A 27,907-nucleotide genomic window follows, 5' to 3' on the forward strand; every position below is an offset into this window, starting at 1 on the left:
ACAACTAAGCAAGCAACAACAAGGCCCTACAACAGGCCAGATCCCCAGAAATGTATTCTTTTGGAAAATTCTGCTCAACCACGGTACTGGGGACGAAAGGACTCCACACTGAACTTGCACCTCAAAAGGGAGTTAAAACTGGTTCTAATATTTGGAAGCTGAGTTGGATAGGTTTCAGGTCCATGCTGAGTGGTTATGAGCTGTACTGACAGTGATGGAGAACCTCTTTTCGACCCTCGTTTTACTGCGCCAGCAATGTTCCAAGTTGTTTCTCGAGCACCCTGCTCAGGACTGGGGCGGTAATGAATGCGATTCAAGCTACTCTGGGATCACATGCTCTATCGCACTGACTCCTTTTTTCCACCTATAATTGGACGTAACATGCTCGTCAGGGGGAAATGTTTGGCCCTTCTTGCCGTAGAAGTTCTCCCGGTACGTGCCCCCAGGGACGGCATAGTCGTCCCAAAACAGACCTCTGCTCCGTAGTTCGGGGAGCAAAAGTTCGATGATGTCCTTGAAGGATTGCGGGAACACCGCGTATGCCTGGTTTTTATCAGTAATGAGTGTTATGCGTCGCACCCGCTCTGGAAAAAGCACTCACAAAGTTGAAGCCGTCCACGTCGGCTTCTTGTATCCAGGTCTCGAGGCCGTTGGCAACCTGGGCTGGGGTGCCCACGAGGAGAGGCCCATTGCCGCCAATGCTGATGTGCTCTGCCACTGTGTGCTTGGTCCACTTGGAATTAACTGGTGAGAACTTGGCGTAACCCTCGACGGTTGAGCTAACATTGGTTTAGCATGTACACAAGTGGCATTGCGATGCAGCCGAAACTGACACAAGAACAACCATAAGCAGGGCTAAAGGACTCACCGAACCGCATTGCTCTCAACCTGTCGCAACTCCTCCTCGTCGCCGTATTGATCCAGGTTGATCCCCGTCCACCCGCAAAACAGAGCGAGAGCACCCTCCAACGACGCATACTGTCTGTAGTCGCGCAGCTTCTCCCTGGCCTCGTCCTCGGTACGGCCGAGGACGACGGTAACCAGGGCCAGGACCTTGATGCCGTCGGGATCCCTCCCGTACTTGTCCCTGGCCAGCCGGCGGATCTCGGCGATGCTCGCGGCGGGGACGGCGGGCGAGTGGGCCGAGACGAAGATTGCCTCAGCGTGCTGGGCAGCGAACTCCTTGCCGGCCCGCGACGTGCCGGCCTGCAGCAGGAGTGGGGTGCGCTGGGGGCTAGGCTGAACGATGTGGGGACCCGGGACGGTGAAGAAACTCCCCTTGTGGTTGATCTGGCGGACGAGAGAGGGGTCGGTGTAGATGCCTTGTTCGCGGTTGAGCTGGACGGCGTCGTCTCGCCACGACGAGTTGAAGAGCTTGTACATAACCTTCATATACTCCTCGGCTTGGGCGTATCGGTCGTCGTGCTAACGGCGTTGTTGATTGATGGTAGGGTCAGTGCTGTGATGCGATGAATACTAAAGAGTAATTAGACCTACCTGTGGCTGTTCTGTCTTGCCGAGGTTGCGTGCGGCCGAGTCGAGATAACCAGTTACAATCTGCAAAGGTGACAGTGGTCAACTTCCACCGCTGTGTAGGACAATGACAGACATGTAAGAAATCGTCTGTGAAGGCTGGCTTACATTCCATCCAACTCTTATTTTATTTAAAGATTAGTACCCGGGCATCTCAAAATTTCTCCTTTGACGTCGTTTCCGGTGCACTGGGCCAGGAATTCCATGACAGGACACTCACCGTCCCTTGGTCAGATGATCGACCGTCGATAGCCTCCTTGCCAAATGAAACGGCTGCTCGTAGGTGGTGGAAGCAGTAACTCCGAAGCCGATACTCTTGGTAGCAGCTGCCATGGCTGGTACCACAGATAGAGGTTCATTGACTGGCCACTGGGCGCCAGATGCGATGGCGGGATCCAACGAGTTCTTGTAAACATCGTAGCCGCCTAGAGTGAGAATATGTTGAGCGCTATCGTCAACAAACACAGCGCAGACAAAGGATCTAGTGGAGGCAATTGACAAACCTAGGACATCGGCGATGAAAATGCCATGAAATTTGGCCTCCTCCAGCAGCTTGGCCAGCTCAACCCAGTGGTCCACGTCGTTGAAGCGCCAAGACTCGTCTGCAGGGTGTCGCCAGAGGCCGGGGGACTGATGACCGCTGCCTGTTTATGACGAGTTGCGTTAGCCGGATTGAGGAGATAAGCTATCAACACTGACTGTGCTGTTCGCCCTTGTCTGAAATGCCTGAGATTGATCGAGGTGAGGGGCTGCCAAATCCGAGAAGATTTGCTTACACATTTCGACGAATGCATTGATCACCAGCTGCTTCTTGCGTGTGGTGTCGCCATTCTGCAGAGACATTTTGTGCGTGCTTGTTCCTGCCTTGCTGGCTCCAAATTTTTAGTATTTTGGGTCGTGTAAGAATTTGTCGATGCACTCTACTGAAAGAGCTGACCCGACGAGATAGGAGCAGCTTCTCTGACTTGTGATTTTTATGACAGGACCAAAGTATACAACGGCAAACTTCAATCAGGGGAAAATCGTAAAACGAAAGAAAATTGGAGATCTGATAACACTGTTGTTTTGGTTTGTAAGGCCGATCATCGGTAATCATGTTGGAGGTTTATCGGAGCATTGATCTTGGTTCCCCAACTGGGGAAATGGCGCAATTATTCTGGCGATGGTGTTTGCGCAACGTGGAGCCCCACGCGATCTTCGTCCAGTCGCGATGGGTTTATAGCCAAACTACATGTCGACTGAACGAATTAACGGGTAAATCCCCTCAAAATAAACTGCACTATTGGCCGATAAGAACAAGCACACGGATGGCGTCATCAAGACAATGACTGGGATGCCGCATCCACCACCTTGGGATTAATAGCAAAGTCTAACTGCTGTCAGTCGCCCGATAAAATGGGAAAAAAAAGAAGAAAGACGCCCAGTACAACCATACCAGACAAAACCCCTCGATAAAAATGGCAGCCGTCTCTAGTGCCTGGTCTGCGATCCGTCGCTTCTCCATAAAGAATGGGAAAACAAAGGTACAAGCCCAGGGCGGGGATGCAACCCTCACTCCGGCAGCCAATGCAGAAGAGACAGCGGATCGGACGGCTCCCGTGCCTGAGCTGCAGACAGTGTTGCTTCTACACCAGCCAAGACAGCCCTACACAGTCACCCCTGACTACCCAGTTCCTGAGCTGAGAGACGACGCCGAGGTGCTCATCAGGGTTCATACTATTGGTTTGAACCCCCTTGACTGGAAGGCACCGTAAGTGAAGCCATTTTCTTTGTGGTCTATCTTTTTTCTCCTCCTTGCTTGGCTTACAACTTGTCCAACACTAGGGACTTTAACTTTGCCATTCCAGAACTACCGTACATCTCAGGGAGGGAGTTCAGTGGATCTATCGCAAAGGTTCAGGGTACAGCCAGCAGATGGCGTAAAGGTGACAAGGCAAGCAATGACCCGTCGACTGCAGATGCCAAAGAGTTCACGCAAAGTAGATGATGACACCTCAACTGACCAAAAAGCTCAACTCTCAAAACAGGTTATCGCCATATCAACAGACTATCGTGACAAGCGGAAAGCCGCATACCAAGAGTATGCCATTGCCTCCGACTTCAACGTCGTCAGGATCCCGTCGAGCATATCAATGGAGCAGGGTGCCACCATAGGGGTCGCATACGTTGCCGCAGTGCTGGCCCTGGGCGTGTCGCTTGGCGTCGACTTTAGTTCTGTCGCCGGAGGACCCAATCTATTCCAGCTTGTGAGGGCAGTAGGCTCTCCGGACCTTCCCGAGGATGTCCGGTCCGAGTGCCTCGACGGAATCCAAAGCCACGAGAGGGCAGTCGCTGGGGACTGGGTGGCTGTGTGGGGCGGTACGTTTTGCTTCTTGGGAGTCATGGTATCATTTTTAGGCTGACCAGCTAATCGTTTTGTACCATTAGGCTCATCAACGTCAGCAAACCTGATGGTACAGCTGGCGAAACTTGCCGGCCTGCGCGTGGCTGTGATAGTTGACAAGGCAAAACACGGCTTGCGACTCTCACAGCATCGGGTACTCCGCCCGGACCTATTAATCGACAGCCACGACCCGGACAGGGCCGTCGAGATCCTGCGCCGGAACACGGCGGGCCGTCTGCGGTTTGGCATCGACACCCGAGACAAGTCGTCGGCGGCGAGTCTGCTCCAGGCACTCACCCCGGGGCACAAGTCGGACGTCGACAGCAGCAGTGGTAGGGAGGAAAATAGCAGCTCTGTAGAGCCTATTTCCCCGCCACACACTCCCGGGGACTCGACGCTTCTGTCAGCCCACCTGGTCGGTCTGGCGGGTCTGCCCAAGCAGGATCCTCCCGAGGGGACTCTCTTTCACATGGTCCCTATCAAGCTCTTCCACGAGGTGCGGACCATTGGGTCCGCGTTGACCGCTTGGCTCGAGAGGCTTTTGGAGCAAGGATTGGTTGAGCCACCTGAGATTATCGATGTCGAGAGTGGCTTGGATAACGTTAACACGGGTCTGGATATGATGAGGAGGGGCGAAATAAGTGGAGGGAAGGTGGTTGTAAATGTGAACAGAGTGGCTGAATAAAGTAAACGAGAAAGCGATATATACGCAGGTAGATGAGAAATCAGGCTAGTAGGCCTGTCATAGTTTTCAGCAACACCACGAATGCCAGGAGCATCAGATGAGAACTATGGCCCAGTAGAGAAGTCTTTGTTTATGTTACACCAATCTGTACTGTTGAGATTACCCATCATTTATAGCCTCGACATCAGTGAATCCACTGCACTGTTACTTCCATGGACAGCAAGCCCACCTTGGCGAGCTGGCCTGTAGCACCTAAGCCCACCACATGCGCTTCTTCTTTGTCAGACGTGATCAGTCGACCTATTTGAAGGTTTGCTACGGCCGGTACTTGTGCCGAGGCCGCTGAGAAAAGGCCCAAGTAGAGCTCTACCACTTGCTGATCAATTACGACTGGAGGCTTCCAAAGGGGTCCTTGGCCGGGCGCATCGACATACGCCTCGATCTGTTGATGAATTCCAACACCAAGATTATGTTCCGACGGCAGAGGGAGGAACTTGGTTTGAATTGACCGGTTTTTGGTGATTGAGGAGCATGCCAAGAAGAAAATGGGATGGAATGGGATGGGAAGCATGAAATTTCACGTTTGATCTTTTGTTCGTCATCGGGCAAGGCAAGGGATTTATGTACCCCGCAAATGCTCGTGCAATTTTAATACCTCTCAACTGAATCGATTTGAAGCCATGCTCAGGCCAGACTCGAAACCTCTGTCCTTTTTACATCGCCTCCTAAGCCTTTATAGTGCGATCCTCCAAAGAGCTGCCCACAGTCTTGTCGTCCGCAGGGAACTGGGAAACAGTCTCGACGCTCGTCGACTTGTGCACGCCAAAATGGCGGAGCACCAACCAAGCAGGGTATATGGACACAGCCCACAAGCCAAAGTTCATGTAAACGCCACCGATCTCGCCGAATATCGTCAAAGACGATAGACCGTAGGACAGGGCCTGCCATGCAGATTCGGTTCCACGCAAGAGGGCTGCGTAGCGAATAATCTCGGGCTCGTCCTGGCTGAGATTGTGGATGAAAAAGTATCTGTGGATGGAGTTGAGTGTCAGTTTCGGATCGAAGGCGTAACCAAGGATGATACAATGACAATTGAGTTGGATCAAAGCATCAAAGCTAGGAAACGATCTCGGGAAATCACAACTTACAAAAACATATAATTCAGCTGGAATCCAATGGTGAGAAGCAGAAAAACTGCAAAACCCTGGCCGAAGTCGTCATCTACCCAGTCGAACGTTGGTTGAGTCCGGTGGAATCGCGTCACATTTACCGTTGCCCAGGTCCACCACGCTCCTTGGAGGATTGCAATGGCCCAAAAGGAGGTTCGAGATCGCACTTTGAGGGAGATTCGACTTGAATCTAGCCAGTACTGTAGTTCATCCGATTAGTTTCAAATCGCAACCGATAAATGGTGATAATACTTACACCTAGACCGTTACCAGCAGCCACGGCAAGAATTCCCGACAAGAAAGAAGCCAACGCTCGGGAGCGGACACTGAACCACACTGTTGAAGAGAGAATGTCAGCTTTGTTTGCTTCCAAGTCCAAAACACAAAGAAAACAAGGCTTACAAGCGATATAAGTAAAATAGACCGCCTCAGCAAAGACCGCTTGTCCTATCCACAACAATAAAAGAAGAAACTTGGGCGTAAAAAACAACTTGGTCGTGGCTTTAACCTCGACCCACCAATCCTGCGTAATGGCCAATTCGACTTTTTTCCCATCCTTTCTTTGCACTTGCGCCGGCGTACTTAGTAAAAGCGCCACCAGCGGTCCGGCGGCCTGTATAGCGATAAAAACCAGGAAAACCGTATATGAAACCTGTCCAGCTCCGCTGCGATCGGCGTTTAACCCTAAATTAATAGCGCCGCCAAGCACCTGGCCGCTCAGCCGATACGTAAGCCAATAACCGAGAGCCCGACCGCGGTTCCACGGCTCCGGATACGCGATGGCGATAGCAGCTTCGGCCATCCAGAAAACGCCGGCGGAAATACCGCAAAGGGCGGCGCCGAGTAGCACGAACCACTCGTTCCCATAGCGGTTATTGGTATAAAGGCCTGCTGCGTAAGGAGCGTAACCAAGTCTGTTTAAAGATGGTTAACAAAAGGAAAAGGAAAGTAATGGTTTTGGCGTCGGTGGTTAAACTTGCGTTCCAAAAATAAGCGCTCCTTTGATACCGATATATCTTACGATAGCGCTGGAAAAATAACAGGATACTACCATTAGGCAAAAAGTAAGGGCGTTGGCGGCGTTGATCAGTTCAGGTCGGGCAGCACCTCCAGCTCCTAAAGAATTCATCGCTCCCCAAATACCAGGGGCGGCCAAATTGCAAAGGCCGAGAATGGTAATGTTTGTAAATGTTGACCGATACCATTTTACTTGTTGCAAAACAAACGTCAGAATGTTGCATCTTCTCCAATTGTGCTAACAAATGACGGAGAACCTGACTAACCTGGATGTTGCTGCTCCTTGGGAGGTTCCTCATCGCTTTCGTGATGAGACATGACTATTTACCGGATGTCTTTATCCCAAGAAACTAAGCAGTGTTGCAATGTTGGCAAGTGACGAGTAGTGACGGACAAGCTGGGAACAATCCTAATCCTTCAAAGAGATTATGAGCACAGCGACTGCTGATATATCGCTATTATACTTTTTTTCCAAATTTGAAAGGGAGTGCACTAGCACATGCTTATTACCATATTCCTTTCCCGAATAGCGATGTCGCTGCTGTTGGCAACAATAACCCAACCCCTCACTGACTCCAAATGAGTGCAACCTTGGTAGAAACCTGGCTACGTTCTCGCATCGCGACAAGCCCCACGTCAAGCACGCAATAATATGGGCGTGCATGGTTGAGTGCAAACCAAGACGGGACGTGGGGCTTATCTCTCGCTCTTTCTTTTCCTTTTTCTGGTCTGGATAAAGCTTGGTAAAGCACTAAAATGATAACAATATAATGGACTTGGGTTTGGACCACAGGCAATCACTTAGAGTTTCTGAGATGGAAACATGAACGGATAATATCACAAACTGACATGATCTCCGTAATCTCTTGAAACTTGCGCGATATCTGACAGGGTATTCGGGTTGGGTTTTCATAGTCACCGCAGTTAGAATTTACACGGATCTTTTCGAATCTGCTACTATCACGCGTGCTTCTCGCAGAGTTTGACTCTCCCTTGCCGCGTGGCGTGATTATGAAAACACCAAAAATTTGCATTCAGCGCCAAAAAACAATCATGATTACAGTAGATTCCCTTGTCCGCTACCGTCACCTATGGCAAACTCCACCAAGACTCGTGATAGTCACGTAGATCAATCTCATCAGGCACCCGTAGATACGAAGTCATGTCCGACCCCGAGTCCGCCTCCTTGCTCGTCCACCCATTGCCGAAATACCAAGCAAACCTATTCGCCGAGACACCGCCGTCACCACCCAGATACTCATACTCCCAATCCTCCCATCTGGGCTCCCTCCGCACCGCAGTGACGTGACCCGCGCTACCCGGCCAGACGCCATGGATCCGCCCGCCGGCCCTGCCCCCGTTGTACCACGAGCTGCACTTGTCGGTCAGCACCGTCTTGGCGAAGAACGCATCGCTGTACTCGACAAAGTCGTCGGCGGCCCGCCTCGTCGGCGCCATGCTCCGCACGCCCTCTCGCGACGCCTTGCGCAGCACCTTGGCCGCGTACGTCAGCTGCACCTCGGCCGCGTGCGGCACCGTTCCCGATGGGCCGGTGCCGTGCGGCCCGCCGATGAAGAGCAGATTTGGGAACCCGGGGGTCGCGAGGCCCAGGTACGTGTAGGGGAAGCCGTAGCCGCCGCCGCTGCTGCTGCCGGCACTCCAGAGCTCTCGCAGGTCGCGGCCGTGAGCGCGCACCCCAAAGGGCGGAACGTGGTCGACGTTAGCCCCCGTGGCGCAAAACACAGCGTCCACGTCGCGCAGGGTGCCGTCCTCGTCCTCGATGCCCGTCTCGGTGAAGCGTCGGATCGGCGTGCGGATGTACTCGACGTTGTTGGACGAGATGGCCTCCAGGTAGCCGGGTCCTGGGGTGAGACGTCTACAGTTTGGTGAAAAGTCCGGGACGAGGTGGTCAAAGAGCTCGGGTTTGGCGGCGACGCGACGCCGCATCACTTGGGTGAACTTGGCGCGCAGGTCGGTGCTTGTCTCGGAGCCCCTGAAGAATGCGCTGAAGCCGCGCCAGTACTTCTGCTCGATCTCCTTGCGGAACTGGAGATAGGTCTCGGGGTCCCGTTCGAACGAGTCTTTGAGATGTTGTGGATATGGTTGCGGTTCTAGAGTACGTTCGTCCCCGGCCCATGATGTGGCGATCCAGGTCTTGTTGCGGGCGTAATGGTCAAGTTTCCCAACCGTCTTTTGAAGATTTGCAACCAGTTGGATTCCGCTTGCACCGTTGCCGATGACAGCCACCTTTTTCCCGGTCGGGTCAAACGATGGATCCCAGTTTGAGGCGTGTCGGAGCACCCCCTTGTAATCCTCTATCCCCGGGTACTCTGGCAACTTCCAAGCATTGAAGCGGCCAGTCGCCGTCAGCACAAAGTCCGCCACCTCAACCAGCTCCTCTCCCAGGTCCTCGTCGCGCAGGGTGATACGCCATATCGCCTCGGCCGCGTCCCACGAGGCGTCCTCTACCCTACGGCCGAACTTGGCAAATCGATACACATCATACTTTCGCGCCTGCGCCTGCCAGTAGTCCCTGATCTCGGCCCCCGGGGCGAACTCGTCCGACCAGTCCGTCTTGGGAGAGAAGGTGGCCTGGTAGACGTGTGATGGGATGTCGCATCGCACGCCGGGGTAAACATTTTCAAGCCAGGTGCCCCCAAAGTCCTTGTTCTTCTCGTAAATGGTGAGCTGGATGTTGGGGACCTTGGCTGGTAGCAGAATCCCTGCCAAAATGCCCGTGAGACCACCGCCAATTACTGCGACCCTCAGCGGTCTCGGCTCGTCGATGAATCTGTCGACTAGGGATATCTTTGCCTCGGGGTAGCTTGCCACCTTTTCATTGCCCGGAACTTGAATCTCACTTGCCGTCAATTGTGGTTTTGCGGTGTCGGAGACGTTGTTGACGGCAAGGAGCTCTTCCTGCACCACCACTGGTTGCGGAGGAGCCTCGTCGGCGACCCTTAAGGCGTCGATTGCGCCCATTATTTAATGGAGATGTTATTGCTCCAGGATCTCTAGTGTCTTCGCGCAGACAGTCAGTAACAAGTTGCCATTGGAAATCCACAATAGTGGACGTTGGCAGGTCAATTCGATATTTTGTAGTATACATTGGCCTAAATAATATTATCGTCTATCCCATTACCGGCCTAGCTGTTTTGAGTCGGGGGACAGGTCCAGATCGATCGAGTATTGGGGTTGCTCCAACATTTGGGGCAAAACCAAGGATCACGTCAATCTTGTGCCCGGTGGCACAACCCGATTGATGTAACAGCGTCTTTTGACATTGGCCCCGCACCCCCTCACAACCTTATCCTCCCACCTTTTCCTATCACCTTAACAACAAGCGAACAATATGGCGTGCTAGCCCCGAGTCGGAGTTGTTGCACAAGCAAAGATAAGCATGGCGTCTTGGACTTCAGGCGAACTCATCCAAGAGCTTAAAATTGGGGAAATTAAGGAGATGATTATCTTTGTTATTAGCTTTATTGACTGGGGCATCTTCAATGGCGGCGCCTTTAAGGGTGTGATCTTCTCGTCCATAACAACGAATTTTTCTTGTTAATCTTGCCAAAAGGAGCAGGAAAAATGGGTCTCACCCTCCTTTACGCCGTAAATCCGGCGTTAATAAAACCCAAAAACCATAGGCCGGATTCCCCTGTAATAGCATTATATATTTTTTTCGAAAATTAGCAAAAACCGTTATATAACGCGTAAATTTTTTATTTGGATTACCATAAAAATATATAATTTAAATTACGTATTTTTATAATAATCCAAATAGGAAAAAAAGGCCGTATTTACAATAGTAACAAATTAAAAATAACTATTATTATTATTAATAAAAACGTTAATTAAATAAAACCGGAACCACGTTCGTAATATATTTTTTTAGTATTAAAAAAACCCTTTTTTTATATATATTATTATATAGCCATATTTTTAACCTAATAAATTATTTAAATTATTTGCGTGGTATTTTATTATTATATAATCGTAACCCAAAATAACGAACCCGTTAATATAAATTTATTAAAAATCGACGAAATTATCGTAAATTTAACGTTTGGGCGGTTTAGTATCCATATATACGGGCCAATAAAATCGTTAATTTTTATTAATTAATTGTTAAAAAGGTCGCCCAAACGATTTTAAAAGCTGTTTAAATTTACCCAAAACAAATTTACAAAATTTTATAATTGGTTAATAAATTATAATTATTTACGTGGTTTTTAATACCAAAATACGAGGTAAAAATTCGTTATTTTCCTATATATAATGGCCACGGGTGTTTTTTAACGCCAAATAGCCTTTTTTTTATTATATACGTAATTGGCCGTATATTGCGCGTATTATTACGTATTAACTAATATATAATAATATTACGCAATTATAATAAAAATACCGCCTTCGAATTGGCTTGATCCGGATATTAAATTCGACCCTAATTTAAACGCGTTAAGCGGGGTAATAAATGTAATCGACGGAACGTATATTTCGGTTTAAATTAAATTAGGATCGGCCGTTATTAAAAAATGGTATAACCGTAAAAAAAATATTACCCAAAACGTATTTGCGGTAATGCGGTTTAATTTATTATTTATATAAATATTATTAAAGGTTAAAGGATTTATAAATAACGCAAATTTATTAGGTAAAGCGTTTTTTTTTAAATTATCGATATTAAAAGGGAAATACCTTTTTGCAAATACCGGTTTTGGATTTATTACCGGTATTATAATACCGTTTCCAAACGTACGGTATTATTTGTAAAATTGGAAAAAAGCCGATAAACCGATTCGAACAATTAAAAAATTATATAACCTGCGGTATACCCGAATTTGTATGGTAATTAAATAGACGTTTAGCCTTTTAAAACGAACGTAGAAAATTATTAAAAATAATGCTTTTAAATATACGTTTATATATTAAAAAGCGATTATATATACGGTTATAGTTTTGCAAAATTTATAAAAAAATTTACGGGTAAAACCCCCTTTGTTATTAGCCGAAAATCGCGATATTTTTAAACAAACGCGTATACGTATAAAACGATTATTAATACCGCGTTTACCCCAAAAGGTTCGTTGGTTAACCGCCCATTATATAACGGTATAATATCGAAAATATACCGGCGTAAACGTAAACGAAATACCTAATCGCCGTAATAACGAATATATAGGAAAATTTGGGCCGGAAATAAGTTAATTTAAAAACGAAAATAATGGTTAAAAAAAAAACAATATTAAAAATAATTCCAATATTATTAAAATTAATAGCGAAAAGCGATTAAATTTTGGAATTTTGCCAGGTTTTTAATTTATCGATATATTTACCGCCTACCAAATATAATAAGGTTTATTAAAATCGATTCCATAATCGTAATATTATTTTTATTTTATAACAATTTCCAATTTAATTGCGGCCCAATACGAATATTATATACGCCTTTTTTTTTTGTAATTTGGAAGCGTTTTCCAAACCGAAAAGTAATCTTATTAATTTAATAAATATAATACCGTTAATAAATTTTTTACCGGCCGTTTATCCTTTAATAACGCGTATAAAACCATTATTTCACCCAATATTTTATTTTTTAAATTTTATTAAATTATATAATCGCTTTATTACGTTATTAACGTTTTTAACGTTTGTTGGATTTTTTATAGGATCGTTAACGCGTTATTCGGGTGCCGGTAAAAACCCTTTTTTTTTTCGGTGGCGATTGGGTTCGATTATAGCCAAATTTTTACCCAAATTTGGTAAAAAAATAATATCGGGGTTTATTTCCCTTTTTAATTTTACTATTGGGGTTTTTCGTTACGTAAATTAACCGTTAAATAAAAATAAATTAAGAAAATTATTTTTATTTGCGGTCGATTCGATTTTATTACCGTTTTCGTTTTTTTCCGTTAAATTACCGTTAAAATAATTTTTAAATTTATTTTCGAAATAATAATTATACCGTTTAAAAACCGCGGTTAAAACGACCGGAGGTTTTTTAAACCAGGTATTTTTGGCCCAATTTTTCGCCTAAATATAATATATTTCGGCCATAGGTCCAAAAAATTTTCCGTTAAATATTTATTTTACGGCTAAAAACGTAATATAACGGTTAAATTCGATTTACGTTTTATTATTGGGATTAATTTTAACGCGGTTTTATTTATTGTAAATAACGCCGGAACGGTTAATTTATAATTTCCAAACCAGGTATCGTTTTTTTTCGTTATCGTATTTGGTTTGGATTTTCGTAAAAATTATATTTATATATTTTCCTTACATTTTTAACGTTTTCTTAATAATTAATTTAAATACCGTCGTTTTATTTTATTTGGGTTTAAAAAAACCCTCGTTAAAATATTTTATAAATTACCTAAAAAATTCGTTAATTCGATTAATAAACCAACGGAACGACGGTATCGCGGTTCGTTTATTGGACGGGTTAATTTATAAGGACGGCGGTAACGGGCGTTTTCCCCTGTTAGGCGTTTTTTACACCTATATAAATAAATTGGTAAAGGGATTAAATATCGTTAAAACGGTTTAATTTAAAAATTTAAAGCTATCGTTAACGAAAAGTTACAAAAGCCGTAATAAAAAAATTACGTTATAATATAAAACGTATATAATCGAGGGGTATGTAAAAAAAGGGGTTTTTACGGCCAAAACCCATAGCCCCTGGTTATCCCGGGTAGCCCGGTCGAAAAAGCTATTTTCAAGCCCTTTTCCCACTTTTTTTACATGGGTAAAGTACCGCCTAATTGGGAAGAGAAAACTTTATTAACGAGAAGATCACGCCCTAACCCAAGTCGGGGTTAATTTCTTTTTTATACACGCACATTTCAACACGCCAAGTTGGTACTTTTCAGTCAATGTACCGCAGAACTGTCATAAAAACGATACTTAAACGCCGAAAAATGTAAGAGCCCACCCAGCCTCTGCACAGACCATCCAGAATACATTGAGTTCACATCTTTAGTGGGCTTGCCTTTACCCGCAAAGGCCTATTTTTTTTTTCTTTTTTTTTTTCGAATGATGTGAGTATTATTTTTGGCCCTATTAGCATCTGCCCTGTCGTATGACTTTGGCGCAAGTTAAAAGTCAAAGTGCCAGAGTAGCGCGGCAAATGCCATGCCAACATCATGTCGAACAAAATTAAAAAGTCGAGAAAGATTTAACGTTAGGACAGGATAACCAATATGTTTGCTATGACCGTTATCCGATGCAATATAGGCTGCGCTTGGTGAACGGGCGAAACAACGCCTCTCCTGTATCGATCGTACTCGAGATGTCGTGCTTCGGGGATTCAACGCTTGGGCACAAATGGATTTAGCTCTTAGAAGTTAAAATCTCAGTGACTCGCAAAATAACAAGGTACTCCGCAGGTAGTCTGTAACAGTCAGCTGTGGTGCCAGCTACGCAATATCAAAATGCTTTAATACAGACCCCTACACCTTCTGGCAACCAAAAGCCGTCCCCCGCGCACCTCCTGGTGGAACAATACGCGGGATTGTAGTGGTGAAAGGCGTATCCAGTTGAAGACTCTCCCTGGCCACGGAACGTGGTTTTGTTTTCGAAAATCTTTGAGAGCTTGTTTGGCAAAGTAACATCATCCCAAAACTGCCTTGTTCAGGTAGGCCATATGAATACCTCTGCAGTTCTACCGGGAAAGGCTTTCAAAGTGCTCTACACAATACTTATATAAATCCGGATGACTGAATAACTTATAAGCCCAGAACTAGAGTGGCACAAAACGGATTTGCGTCCAAGATCCAAATCAAATCCTGCGTCAGTTAAAGCAAACACCGACTTCTCCTAACAACAATTGTGTTCCTTGCTTTGTTACAAGTAATTTTTTCTATTCTTGTATTTTCTCCACAAAGAAATCTCCATATTCGGTCAGGTATACCATACGGGATACAGTAATGGCAGGATTCATAAACCAAGCCTTTTCCAATATTGCCCCCGTCAATAGTCTAGCGTTTAAGCAAGATTTTAAACTCGGTTCTTTTCCCACCAAGCGTGTCCGCCCTGAGGTACGACCCCAATAGCGGCGGAAAGCCGACCACCTCGGCCTTCCGGATCCATTCCTCATCCTCAACAACCGGCAAAGACCCGTCCTGGCCCAGGCTCCGCTTGCAATAGCTCCCCAGATCCCCCAAATCGACAGCGGCGTCGGCCTCGCCGCAGTGGTTCAGATACCGGACCCCAGCGCCGTCCGCTTCGAGGGCCGCTGCGCCGACGATCCCTCGGGCGACCTCCTCCACGGGCACGAATTGTATCTGGCCTCGGTAGCCGGCCAGCGTGGGCACGGCGCCGACGGCAAGCGAATGTCGCACCACGCTCGACACGATGTCCAGCACGGGCGCGCCGGGACCGACCAGCGACGCGACGCGGTGCACCGTCGCGCGCAGCAGCCCGCCCGACGCGGCGGCCGCGTGCTCCAGCCACTGCTCGCCCGCCCACTTGGTCAGCAGGTAGCCTTCGGTGACGTGCGCAGGCGGGGGCCGGCCCAGCGGCTCTTCGGCCAGGTCCCGGCCCACATAAGTCGCGACGCCGGCCGTGGAGATGAAATGTAGGTGCGCTGGGGAGCGACGGGGAGAGTTCATGGGTGGCGCGATGGTGCGGTGCGTTAATGATAGACGGGCAAGGGTTTTAAGCGAGTCGACGTTGGGTACGCGGAGGGTCGCGTAGGATTTGAGGAAGGATGTGTCGGCGGCGTTGTGGATGATGACGTCGGCGAGTGAAAAGACGGATCGGGCGTCGGTGAGGCCCAGGCCAGGCTGGCAAAGGTCGCCCAGGTGGACATGGAGCTTTTTGCCGGCGGCGCGGGCGGCATCTTGGAGCGGCACCAGTCGCTGGAGCCGGCTGCGGACGGCGACGCAGTGGACCTCTGCAAAGGCCGGGTGCTGGATCAGGCTTTGGACCAGGTGGCAGCCGAGGAAGCCTGCCGCACCCGTCAGCACCACGACCAGGCCTCGGGTGGCGTCGGTCGAGGCTGCTTCGTCGACAGGCGAGATTTTAGCTACCTGGAGCGCGAGGTTCAGCTCGGGAATGGGTCGCGTTTCGGTGTTCCAGTCGATGGTATCGTCCGACAGGTCGCTCTCTGGGCGTAAAAGTCGCGCCATCCTCGCGAGCTTGGTGTTGTGAAACAGTTGGCGTAGGGGCACGTCCACCCCGTGGTTCACCCTGATGCTTCGCTGGACGCGCGTTAGCAGGAGCGAATTGCCGCCAATGTGGAAAAAGTCAACCTCAGGGTCCAGAGGCTCAGACACATCGAGGCCCGTGGCAGACGAGGCCAGGGCTTGTCTCCATATCTCGGCCATTGTCTCGAGACCCCGATTGTTGGGTTGAGCGATTCGGACTTGCGCCGACTCGAACTCTGGAGGAGAATCCCGAACTCCTCTAGAAGCCAATATTACGGGCCACTGGGATATGGTTGTACGGTCCTGCTTACCGTTCATGGTAAGCGGAAGGGATTCGACAGGGACAATGACGGATGGCCTCATGTAGTCGGGCAGCGGAAGACCTTGGACGAGGGATCGCAGAAACTCTGCAGAGTCACTAGCCCAAGATGGAGCGACAACAGCGTGAGCGACGAGCATCTTGGACGTCGAGTCGCTTGCGAGTGCAGCACGGTCGAGGGGTTGACCGTCTATCCTCCGGACGCTGACTACAACTTCGAGGACAGAGCCGCCCGCATTTTCCACGATGGCCTGTTCCACATCACGAAGGTCCAACCTCTGGCCGCGCAGCTTAATCTGTGTATCCCCCTGAATGCGGCCTAGCGAGTAGAAAACGCCGTCCTCGGTCATATAGCCGTAATCGCCAGTCAGGTGGACTCTGCGCCAACCGCTGGCGAGGTGTGCCTGCACGGGGTTGGGGTCGGGTATAAAGCGGTCGTGTGGCGCGGAGGAACCGACGTAGCCCAGCGCAATGCCGCAACCCCCGATGACCAACTGTCCGGGCATGCCTGGCGGTAGGACATGGCCATTGGAGTCCACCACTCGGACGCTGTAGTTGGGCATTAAGCCGCCGATGGGTACAGGCCAGAGCCGATCGACCTCGGCGACGGTTTTGGACCCGTGGTGGGGGATCTCGTACGCCAGCGGCATCCAGGTCTCGGTCGGCCCGTAGGCGTTTATCACCCTCAGCGAGGCCTTTCCGTGCAGGTGAAGCTGTCTAAGGAAGGTGATGGGTATGGGCTCGCCGACAGCCACGAGCCACCTCCACTTGCAGGTGGCAACCTCGCCGGGGTCGAAGCTCTGCAGCCAGCCGATGGCCTCGCTGGGCGTCGCGACGCTCAAGTTGACCTGCCTTTGGATGATGACGCGGGTTAGGGCCCTCGGGTCCCCGCGTATATCGCGCGAAGCGACGATAGTTTTGCCTCCGCATGCGAGACCGAGCAGAGCCACCCACGCGGAGACGTCAAAGTTGAGCGACGTGTGCTGAAGGACGGTGAGAGGCGTCGAGTTGAGGTCTGGCCACCTTTGAACCATGCCCTTGATTCCGGTCAATATAACCCTATGGGGGATTGATATACCCTAGTAAAGTTTGGTGATCAGCATCTCATCGTTTTCTTCCAAACAGAAGAACAAAAGAATTTAAAGTCGTGGGTAAGAAATCATGGAACAAAAACACCAACCTTGGGTTCTCCGGTGGTGCCACTCGTAAACAGCACCACAGCCTCATCTTCACTCTTGATTTGAACGCCAGACGCCTCAGAAGTTGAAACCGGACAGGAGATATGCAATTCCGTAATATCAACAACGCAGTTCTGGGGATCACGTCCTAGCTCACCGACAAGCGCGACGGTTTCAGGGTGGGCCACGACCGCCGCGAGATTAGCCGCCCTTGCAATCCTGGCCAGCCGCGGGAGCCCCTGTCCGAGGTCCATTGGCACGAACGAGGCCCCGGCGCGCCAGACACCCAGCATGGTGACGACCCAGTCCACCGTCGGCTCCTGAAAGATGCCCACCCTGGATCCGGGCCCGACCCCTAGCCGGCGGAGCTCATGACCGAGTGCGGTCGACTTGCTGATCAGTTCTGCCCAGGAAAGGCTATTGTTGCTGGTGTCGGCAAGCGCCTCGACGTCCTGGAGTGACCTGGCTGTTAGGTCTATGGAGTGAAGTATGGATTGGTGCTTCAGTTCCAAGATTTCACCTTTTAGACATGTGCGAGTTAGCAGAGGGCGCCATGTTCAACCACACAAACACAAAACATTTCTCAACAGGAAGAAAGCCCTACCCTCACCCAACCGCAGTGCGGCTTTGACCTGATCAGCAGCGGCCATGCGCACGTCCCCGATAATGGTCTCGCCGTCAGCCTGCGAAAACGAGTCTAGCAGAGTTGAGTACAGCTCCAAGAGCCTGGTCGTCTCCTCGGGCGTGTAAATGCCGTCCTGCGCGTGCATCTGCAGCAGCGCATCCCCGGCCGCCGTATCAATGATATCGAGCATAATGTCGTATGGAGTCTCGCTGAGCAGGTACCTCGTGCCCTGGACTGTCCCCCCTCCTGGAAACGGGAGCTTCTCCTGGACCCGTTTATAGTCGATAAAAATCTGGAACAGCGGGCTATAGCTGGACGTTTTGGGCACGCCAATCTGCTCCATGACGAGCTCGATAGGGACGGACGCGTTGGCCATGGCCTCGAGCACCACGGCGCGGGTCTCGGAGAGGAAGCTGTGAATGCTGCGGCCGCGAGACGGTGTGCGGAGGCGCAGCAGCACCATGTTGAGGAAATTGCCAACGGCGCCGTCCTCGCCTGGCAGGTCCAGGTTTTCGCGGTTGGCGTGGCCCATGGCCATGGTGACGTGCTCGAGCTGGCCCAGCCTGGACACGAGAACCTGCAACACGACCGTGTAGACGTGGAAGGGTGTCACGCCGGCGCTCCGGCAGAGGGATCGCAGGCTTTTGGCAGTGTCGGCCGAGACGCGTCTGGACTGGACGTGTGATTTGTAGGCGATGCGCTCGGGTCGGACCCGGCTTGTGCTTGATGGAGAGACGTGCAGGATTGGTAGGGGATCGAACAAAGATGGAGCCCCGGCGAACAGGTTGCTCCAGTAAACCAGCTCCTTGGACCACCTGCCGCCCTGCAGCAGTTTGCGCTCGTAGACGCCAAGGTCGGACTGTTGAAGGGCAGGCGGATCTAGGCTTTTACCAGCGTAGAGCTCGAGGAGCTCCCTCATCAGGACGGACATGCTGAACGAATCCATATTTATGTGGTGGTATCCGATTAAGAGGTGGTGGAGCCCCGGCGAAAGAGACACTAGAACCATCTTGACCAACTCGCCCGTTTCTAGGTTGTAGTCGGAGCGATGCAGGTCGTGGTATATGTCATCGACCTCATTCAGAGTCTGTAGCTTGATTGTTTGCAATCGCAGCGGACTTTGTTTCAGGACGACTTGGTCGGGGACTTCCGAGGTCGGGTTACTGATAAACGCCGTACGAAGGGCTTCATGCCTCTCCCCCAGCGAGCAAACCGCCCGGGCTAGGGAGCCCGTATCCAGCTCGGCCCTGATTTCTATGTCGTTCACGACGTTGCAGATGGTCGGCGCTGGGCCCAGATTGCTCATCAGCCAGAATCGCCTCTGGCCATACGACATGGCGACAACTCTTTCGAATCTAGCCCCCGTAGGGGAGTCCTGTGTGGGTGATCCACTGCTCTCGCGGTCCACTCGGTCTTGTTTCGAGTCCTCTTCGCCAGGGTCTCGCTCTGAGCTGTTATCCGGCGAGGCAACAGGTGTCAGTTTTGGAGTAGAGACTGGTGTCCCTGAAGGACTGGAAAAGTTTAATAAAGAGTCTTTGGTTGGCTGCTTCGACGCATCTTTACCATTCATCTTGTTTGATGGCCTCTCTCGCATGGACTCCAGCGCAGAAGCCGGGACAGCGTCATTGTCGGAGTCTCTATCAAAACACGGCACGAGGCTCTCCGGAAAGACCGCCAAGATGAAGTTAACAATGTCACCGAAGCTCGTGTCAGCGAGAATCTTGAAGACGGGAATATCGACCTCAAACTCCCTGAACACCCAGGTGCGCAGCTCTACCGCCACCAGCGAATCGACGCCCAAGCTCGAAGTGCTCCGTCTCAAAAAGGCGTCGTGGTCGGTCGCCATCTCATCACTGACCTGCAGCATGTGCATCGTCTTTTTGACGACCGCGGTGGACACGATCCGCGAGAGGTCGTCCGCGGTCCTCGCCCGCTTCAGCAAGTCGCGCGTCTTCTCAGCCTGCCTCCCCGACGTAGACTCCTGTGTTTTGCGTCCCGTGACCGCCCGACTCCTGGATATCATGTGGGAAAAGCGCGGGTTCGTGACCCAGTCTGGCTGGAACTCGTCGGTTGGCTGCGGCACGTTGAGCCCGGTGATGACCTCGTAGCTGCCATGACGTTGCTCGGGGCGTCCGGCCAGTATGGCGTGCGCAAAGGCCATGTAGAAGTCCCGCTCCGACATCTTGGCGAACCCGGCACCGACCATCTGCTTCAGCGTCTGCTCCTTGACCGCGCGCGCCATGTAGCCGGTGCCCATGACGGCGCCGATGTCGACCACGCTGGCCGCCAGTCCCCTGGACCGGCGCTGCGCCGCGAGGCCGACGAGGAACATGTTTGCCGCGTCGTAGTTTGCCTGGCCGCGGTTGCCCAGCACACACGAGAGCGAGGAGATGAGGATGAAGAAGTCGAGCGGCACGGTCTCGAAGATCTTGTCCAGCAGGATGCTGCCCAGGACCTTTGGTCGCAGCACCCGCACCATCTGATCGTATTCCATGTTTTGGAGCGAGACGTCGGCGAGCACCATGGCGCCATTGGCGACGCCTGCGATCGGTGGCCAGTCGGGAGACGCGTCGATATCCCGGATCAGCTTGCGCAGAGCAGACTCGTCAGTGATGTCGTTGGCCATGCCCTGGATCTGAACCCCCTGCTTGGCATAGTTTAGAGTCAAGGCTTCTTCGACTCCTGGGTTTCGGCTAGTGAGCACAATGTATCTCGCCCCCAGACGAACCATGTATTCGGCTAGTGAAGATCCGAGGCCACCCTTACCCCCCAGGCCCAGGAGGAGATATGTCCCGTCACCTTTGAGGAGAGGCTGGATGCCGTCGAGGGGCCGGGCCGTGATTGTCAATGGCGCGGACCACCCTGCGGAAAAGTCGATCACGGAGACTTCCCGAGCCGTTGTCCCTCGAGCACCTTGGACGTATTCCTGTAGTGAGAGAAGCTCCACATCCACATGTCCCTCCTTGATCAATGCTGAACTTTCCTGTGCACTAGCCACGGCATCTCGCAAGACGGAGGCGAGAAGAAGCTGCGGAGCAAGTCCAGCCTCATTGTCTTGAGCGACATGGACATCATCGGCATCCTGCAGCAGGTCGGAAGCCAGCCACGTCCTCGTCCGACTCAGCTCTGGCAGTGATCCTCGAAGGCTTGCGGCAAGAGTCTGCTCCCCCGGAACACGGGTAGCCGGATCGGAGCAGATGAAGATTCCGATGACTCTGGATGACGAAGACAAGTTGAGAGCCCTCCCTTTGACTGAGCTGCTGCTGTTGACGTCAACAAAGACGAAAGACTCCGGTGCCGACGCCAGCTTTGCCCGACATGTGGTGACGCACACGACAGTCCATGAGTCCGACGCCGCGGCAGTCTGGGAAAGTCGCCGAGCAAGGCTCGCGCCCGGCTCTAAGATCAGGAAGACTTTCTTGGACTTTTGCTGGTAGCCGTGTCTCATCAGCTGAGACTGGCGCTTCACTTCATTCATAATCAGTGATGCAAAAAGGTGCGCTCCAATTTCATGCATTAGAACCGGGGTAACTTTGGTAGAAATGGATACGGGCTCAGAGAGCGCAGTGATGACAGAACCTAAGCGGTCCGAGAGCACCACTACCATCCCCTGATCAGCTGTCTGGGCGGACTTGATCAGAAGCCCTGCGGTCAAGTTCCACGTGCCCCCTCCGGGTCGAGGTGCAATAGGGACAGAATACAACGGCTTTATCTTGTGTGGGACTGACTCTTGCAGACTTTGCGGTATAGCCTGCGTCCGAACAAGGAGCCGGGACACGGATTCATCTCCCTCGCTCCACTCCTCGTAAACCTCGAACTCCTCAACCGGGTTGGGTGGCTCGGTTATAGTTCGTCTGGCTGAGTTGTATCCGTTGTTGAAGTGCCGGTGCGGCTTGATCCGCGATGCCCAACAGCGGCCTTGCCGATCCACCGAAATCTCTGGCTCACGGCTCCAAAGCAGGGCCGAATCCTCCTTCTCAATCGCAGAAAGGATGACGAGGCGCAAAAGATGATCCCTCACGACCTTGGCGTCGGGGACTGGTGTGGGAAAATCCATGAACTGCATATCCACTTGACGATATTCCATCATCAGCGCTCGGCCCAAGCCGATCGAGGCGACCGCGTATGGGTTCTGACTGTCGCGGGCACCGTGAGTTAGCCAGAGGAGGTGCCTGGGAGACAGGTTGAACAGCTCCTTCAGCCCCTGAAAGCCGTCTGGTGTGATGCCCTGGAGGAGCGGTTCCTCGTTCAGGTCGGCTAGGTACAGCACGGTTAGGTCGTTCGCCCGATCGTCATCTTGTCCCGACTTTCTCGCCCCGTCAGGATGCGAATGCCGTTTTCGGTGAGCCTGTTGGCGCGAGAAGCCTGCCATGCCATCGGTAACGACAACCTGGGACTGGGAAAAGGGCTGCAGAATGCCCTGTAGCTCCCTCGCCAGAGACACGTTCTGAGGAGAGGACCCGGCAATGATGAGCAGGACCTGGATCTCAAAAGGCTCGACCAGCGGTCGGCTCGAGGGCTCCAGAAGCAGAGTTACTCGAGGGTCCAACGCCCGGGAGACCAAGACGCCGTACGGCCAGGCCAGGGGGTCAAGCTCGGGCGTGTTATTCTCCACACCCGTGAATCCCGTGGCCTTGAGCAGCGCATGCCACTCCCTGGTTGAAACGCAGGGCGACCAGGGCCTGCCGGTCTCGGCGCCGAGCCACCAGCCCTCCAATCCACCCATGGTCAGGCCGAGCCTCAGGGTGTCGTTGCTCGTCATCTCTAGCAGCACGAGGTAGCCGCCTGGCTTGAGCAGCCGGTGGGCGTTACGCAGCGTCCGTTCCAGGTCCGCCGTGGCGTGCAGCACGAAAGACGCCAGCACAAGGTCGTACGAATGCTCCGCAAACCCCTGCTCCGTCGGGTCTCGCTCGATGTTAAGCACGCGGAAGCTCATGCGCCCACCCTCGACGAAAGTCGCAAAAACCGATTCGGCCTTTTCGAAAAAGCCAGACGAAATGTCGGTAAAGGTGTAATGCCCAAAATTGTCGGGATTGCGGCCGAGTATGCCCTTGGTAGCGCCGCCGGTTCCCGCCCCAATCTCCAGGATGGACGCCTCCGGGTATATAAAAAGGATCTGCTCTATAACCCTCGACAAAAAATCCGAAAAGGGCTTAACACCGAGCGTTTCTTCATACGACCGGTCTAGCATTCCGTCCTGCATCATATGTTGCAGAATAACTGTCTCGCCCCTCACGGCGGCGGCCAAATTCTCTCCCACGGCACGCATCAACTGCACGTCGATGATGTCCATATGCTGATCCATAAGCTTGATTATCTCCTCGTACGTATCCTGCAAAAATTCGACTTGGACGTACGGCTGACGACCAGCCGCAGCCTCTCGGCATACGTGGCGCGCATAGTTCATTAGCTTTTGAAAGTGCCATTTGGCTTTGGCCTCCTGCTCCGGCTTTATTTCCTCGGTCAGGCGCTCCAGATAAAAATACGCAATACGGTCCAACAGCCAGCCCAGCTTGTTTTCGTCCTCGGTGGCCCGCGCAACCGTTTTGTCCGCTGGAGACGACATAGCCAGGGCGCAGTCGGGGAATACGGGTCCATCCACTGGCTCGAGAAACATCTGCACGTCGTCATCTGCCGAGGCCGTGGCGAGCGGCGCCAGGCAAACACCTTCGGCCCAGACCAGGCCGACGCCCCCGTCCCGCGTGAAGATGCCCACGTCGCCCCCGAGGCCACTTTGCGGCCGGCCTGAGAAGCTGGGGTCTCGGTCTACCGCTGCCTCGATGGTGTAGGATGTGCTGCTGGAGGAGTCTGCTTTTCGAATCTCACTCACGTCCATCACTATCCTGTCGATGGCTATAGGAACATGGAGCGACCACAGCCGGCCGTCCCCCGGACAGGCGTATGCGAGGAGTATGATCTGGAATAGCGCATCCAACGGACCCGGGTGCAGCAAAAAGCCCCGCTCGGACCGGTGCAGTTGTTGGGACACTGGCAGATTGAGCGTGGCTTGAGCATATCCCAGCTTCCGCCTCGCCGACGCGAGAGCTCTGAAGCAGTCGGTGTATTGGTAGCCAATGTGGCTCAGCTCCCTGTAGAATTCCTCGTCGTTGACCGGGACGAGCAGGGCCGGCGGCTGTTTTTGCGGCGACAAGAGCGGCAGAGCTGGCTTCATCTCGTCGCGGTCAAGCAAAGAAATTAAAATTGTGCCGCTACAGTTCAAGGGGGCATCGGTCGAGGCGGTACCAAATACGGTGGAGCGGACGCGAAAGCCTGCCTCGAGCACCTCGCTCGCCCCTAGAACCCCGCCTGGGCCGTCCTGCTTGATTGTCAGGGTCGTGTACATCTCGACGCCCGAGGCCGAGTCGTCATCGAATGCGATGGCCTTGCCGATCCAAACGTCTCTAAACTCGATTGTCTTCACCGTCCTCTGCATCTCCGCAGCGACGTGCAAAGCTGCATCGATGGTTCCAGCCAGGTATGCAGCCGCAGGATATATCGTTTGGCCCTGCAGCCGGTGCCCACGGAGCCACGGCAAGTCCGCCAGGCGGAGCAGATTGTGCCAGGCCAAGTCGGTGGCCGAAGAATCCGGGGAGAGTGTGCCGAGCAGCGGGTGCGCCGGCTTGGAGCGCGTCCGCAGAGCTCTCGACCTCCGAGACTCGTGCCAGAAGGTTCGCGAGTGATCCCATGGGTAGGTGGGGAGGTTAGCCGCAGGCGTCAGCCGTCGACCTTTGGATTCCAGATGGTAGATCATGGCCTGGAATCTACCCACGTCCATGCTGTCCACTGCACCGTGGGCCAGGAGGTTGCCGATGCATTGCATGAGACTAATGCTGTCGTCCTGGTTTCGTGCAAGGACGTCGATGTAGGGTATTCGAAGGCGGGTGCTGGACACGGATCCAATGATGTCTTCAAAGGGGCCCCGCAGGGCACCGTGAGGTCCAATGCCAACGGCTACGGTGAAAGGCTGTTCTTGGGCTGCCGCGGGGTCGGCAGTCAGTGTGGACCCCACGGCGCCAGCAAAAAGGACCGTCTGCGCCATGTTTGCGGCCCAGTACTCGCAGTCAACCGCTGTCATGATACGATGTGCGTCACCATCCTTGTGCACCGATGAGTACCATTTGGTGCTCCTGCTCCCACAGGAGCTGGGCTGCATCGAACCTACGCCCGCCCTCCGCAGTGAGGCAATGTAAGGAGCCAGACAGGGCTGCATGTGCTGCGAGTGATATGCTTGATCGACGCGCAGAAGTCTCGCGAATTTGCCCTGCGAAGCAAGGAGCTCTTTGGCTTCGAGAATTGCGTCCTCGTCACCTGATAACGTGACACTTGTCGGTGAGTTGTGTGCGGCCACGGCGATCCGACCTTTGAACTGCTCCGATCCCACCAGCCTGCACGCCTCGGCAAAATCTATCCCTGCTGCCATCATGGCTCCGGCTTTGCTATTTTTGTTTGCGAGCCGAGAGCTGTGCAAGCCTCGGTAGTAGGCCACAACCATGGCGTCGCGTGCAGATAACAGTCCCGCAGTGTAAGCCGCCGCGATCTCACCCGAGCTGTGGCCCACCACGACAGAGAACTTGACCCCAGCGGCGGCCAAGAGGTCGACCTGAACCAGCTGGAGTGCCGTGCACAGGGGCTGCGAGAACTGTGCCAGGTGTAGATTCGACCCCTCGACCTTGGACAACTCATCTCGTAGAGACCACGCCGGCACGTCTTCTTCCGGTAGGTCCTGGAGGTAGCCCTCCAGCTCTGCAAATCTCTCCCGGACGAACGGTATGTCGCGAATTGCTCGTCTCGCCATGCCCGCCCACTGTGCCCCCTGGCCTGCAAAGACTCCGAGGATGCGCGGTGCAGGTTCACCGTCCTTTGACTCGGACACTGTGGCCGCCGGCTGCCATTCCTGATCCTGAATGGCGTCGCGAACCTGGTTGCCCAAGTGCTGGACTCCACGCGCCGCAAACACTGCGCGGCACGACAAAAGTGATCGTCTCGAGTTGAGAGTAAAGGCAAGGTCGTGATCCGTTAGATCTCGGGGTACCCGCCCTGGAAGGAGAAAGTCGGCAAATTTCGCGAGCATGCGCTTGAGGGAAGCTTTGGATTGGGCTGAAAACACAAAAGGCAGGGGGACGGATTCTTGCGTGTCGCTGGCAGCCCCATCCATCTTTGGTGGCTGGTAGCTCTCGACGATTGCGTGTGCATTCTGGTCGCACGTTAGCTGGTTTTTCACCTGTTTTTTTTTTTGATTTGTTGGCCAATGGCTTCGCAGTACCTACTGTTCCGCCGAACCCAAAAGAGTTCACACTCGCACGCCTGGGAGACGCCCCCGTTTCAGGCCAGGGGATATTTTCCACGGGTACTTGCAACCCGCGATAAAGGGGCTCAATGGCAGGGTTGAGCATCTCAAACAGCATATTTGGCGGGATCAGGCGGTGCTGGATGGCCAAGGAGACCTTTATCAGGCCTGCGATGCCGGCAGTTGCTTCGGTGTGACCTATCACGGTCTTGACCGAGCCGACGTAGAGCGGTCCGCCAGAGCCTGGAGCGGCAACGAGCCTACCTAGAGAGGATTGGACGGCCTGTGCTTCAAGGGGGTCCCCCGCCGGGGTTCCGGTCCCGTGGCACTCGAAGAATTGTGGCCGATCCCGCGCTTTTGTCAGATCGAGCCCGGCTCGCCTGTACGTTTCTTGTATCAGAGCGACCTGGGCGCTGGGGTTAGGTACCGTGATGCCGCTCGTGGCTCCATCTTGATTTATACCCGTTTCCCGGATCACGCTCTCGATCCTATCACCATCTGCGATAGCTTGGCTGAGGCTTTTCAGCACTACAGCAGCTATCCCGTCTCCGCTATAAACGAAAAGCCAGTCAGTCTAGGCAGAAGAAAACCACCAGAGGAGCAAACATGATAAAAGAAAAGAGTGCAAAAAATATGAAGAAAAGAACCAACCGTCCGTAGCCGTCAGCGGATGCATCCCACATCCGACAGCGCCCCGTCGGTGAGAGCATGTGGAACGAACTTTCCACAATATAAGGCTCGGGACCGAGCAGGAGGTTCACGCCGGCTGCGACCGCGACCTTGCTTACCCCCGAGCGGATGGCCTGAATCGCCTGGTGCACGGCGACGAGCGACGACGAACACGCCGTATCTATCGTCATACAGGGGCCCCGCCAGTCAAAGAAATACGACACGCGGTTGGATGCAATGGACCGGCCTGTTCCTGTCGAAAAGTACTACGACAAAAGCACCCATCATGATCGAGTAAGTATTCGAGACTAAGACGTTAAGGCGAGACAAAAGAGAAGACGAAGAAGACTGCTAACCCTAGGCGTTGTATTCAGCTCGCGATAGTGAATATCACTATATTCCTCGTTCACCAAACCCACATACACGGCCGTGTCGGACCTGCGCAGCCTCTGTATGCTGTGTCCACCGGACTCGAGGGCCTCGTATACGCACTCCATAAGCAGCCGCTGCTGCGGGTCAATTGCCGACGCCTCGCCCACCGCGATTTTGAAAAACCCCGCATCCCATGCCGCGTAGTCTTCCGAGAGGGTGTAGGAGTTCCGTACGTTGCTGTGGCCACCATACTCACCGTCAGGGTGGTAGAAGCCATCGGCATTGAATCGCGTCGCCGGGATCGGGGCCAGGACGTCCTTTGGCGAGTGCAGAAGCTCCCATAGTTTGGATGGTGTGGACGCGCCGCCTGGAAATCGAAACCCGGTGCCAACAATGGCGATGGGCTCTGGGGCTTTTGGCTTCTGGGAAGTCATTACCAGTGATTCTGATCTCGGTGTTTTTCTTGTCTCTTCTGTTTACCAGGAGGCGATAGGTATGACAGGTTCGCTCTGAATTCCCAGAGG

General features: G+C 52.4%; 3 protein-coding genes across 3 annotated transcripts; all 3 read right to left on the reverse strand.

The window, feature by feature from the left end:
• Positions 1 to 318: 318 nt before the first annotated feature.
• PgNI_10057 (uncharacterized protein) lies at positions 319 to 2,376 on the reverse strand (the record flags this gene model as incomplete). The annotated part of the gene is made up of 7 exons (XM_031130035.1): positions 319 to 543; positions 602 to 779; positions 869 to 1,425; positions 1,498 to 1,557; positions 1,642 to 1,654; positions 1,754 to 2,177; positions 2,310 to 2,376. 7 exons carry the CDS (start codon positions 2,374 to 2,376, stop codon positions 319 to 321), a joined length of 1,524 nt encoding a protein of 507 aa, XP_030978142.1.
• Positions 2,377 to 7,876: 5,500 nt separating this feature from the next.
• Positions 7,877 to 9,769, reverse strand: PgNI_10060 (uncharacterized protein; the record flags this gene model as incomplete). The annotated part of the gene is made up of 1 exon (XM_031130036.1): positions 7,877 to 9,769. One exon carries the CDS (start codon positions 9,767 to 9,769, stop codon positions 7,877 to 7,879), a length of 1,893 nt encoding a protein of 630 aa, XP_030977652.1.
• Positions 9,770 to 14,763: 4,994 nt separating this feature from the next.
• Positions 14,764 to 27,817, reverse strand: PgNI_10061 (uncharacterized protein; the record flags this gene model as incomplete). Its single annotated transcript, XM_031130037.1, has 6 exons — positions 14,764 to 17,331; positions 17,433 to 17,950; positions 18,041 to 26,249; positions 26,323 to 26,893; positions 26,994 to 27,277; positions 27,368 to 27,817. 6 exons carry the CDS (start codon positions 27,815 to 27,817, stop codon positions 14,764 to 14,766), a joined length of 12,600 nt encoding a protein of 4,199 aa, XP_030977653.1.
• Between the last annotated feature and the right edge of the window lie 90 nt (positions 27,818 to 27,907).

The sequence above is a fragment of the Pyricularia grisea genome (assembly GCF_004355905.1).
Source record: "Pyricularia grisea strain NI907 chromosome Unknown Pyricularia_grisea_NI907_Scaffold_7, whole genome shotgun sequence".
Classification (NCBI taxonomy): Eukaryota; Fungi; Ascomycota; class Sordariomycetes; order Magnaporthales; family Pyriculariaceae; genus Pyricularia; species Pyricularia grisea.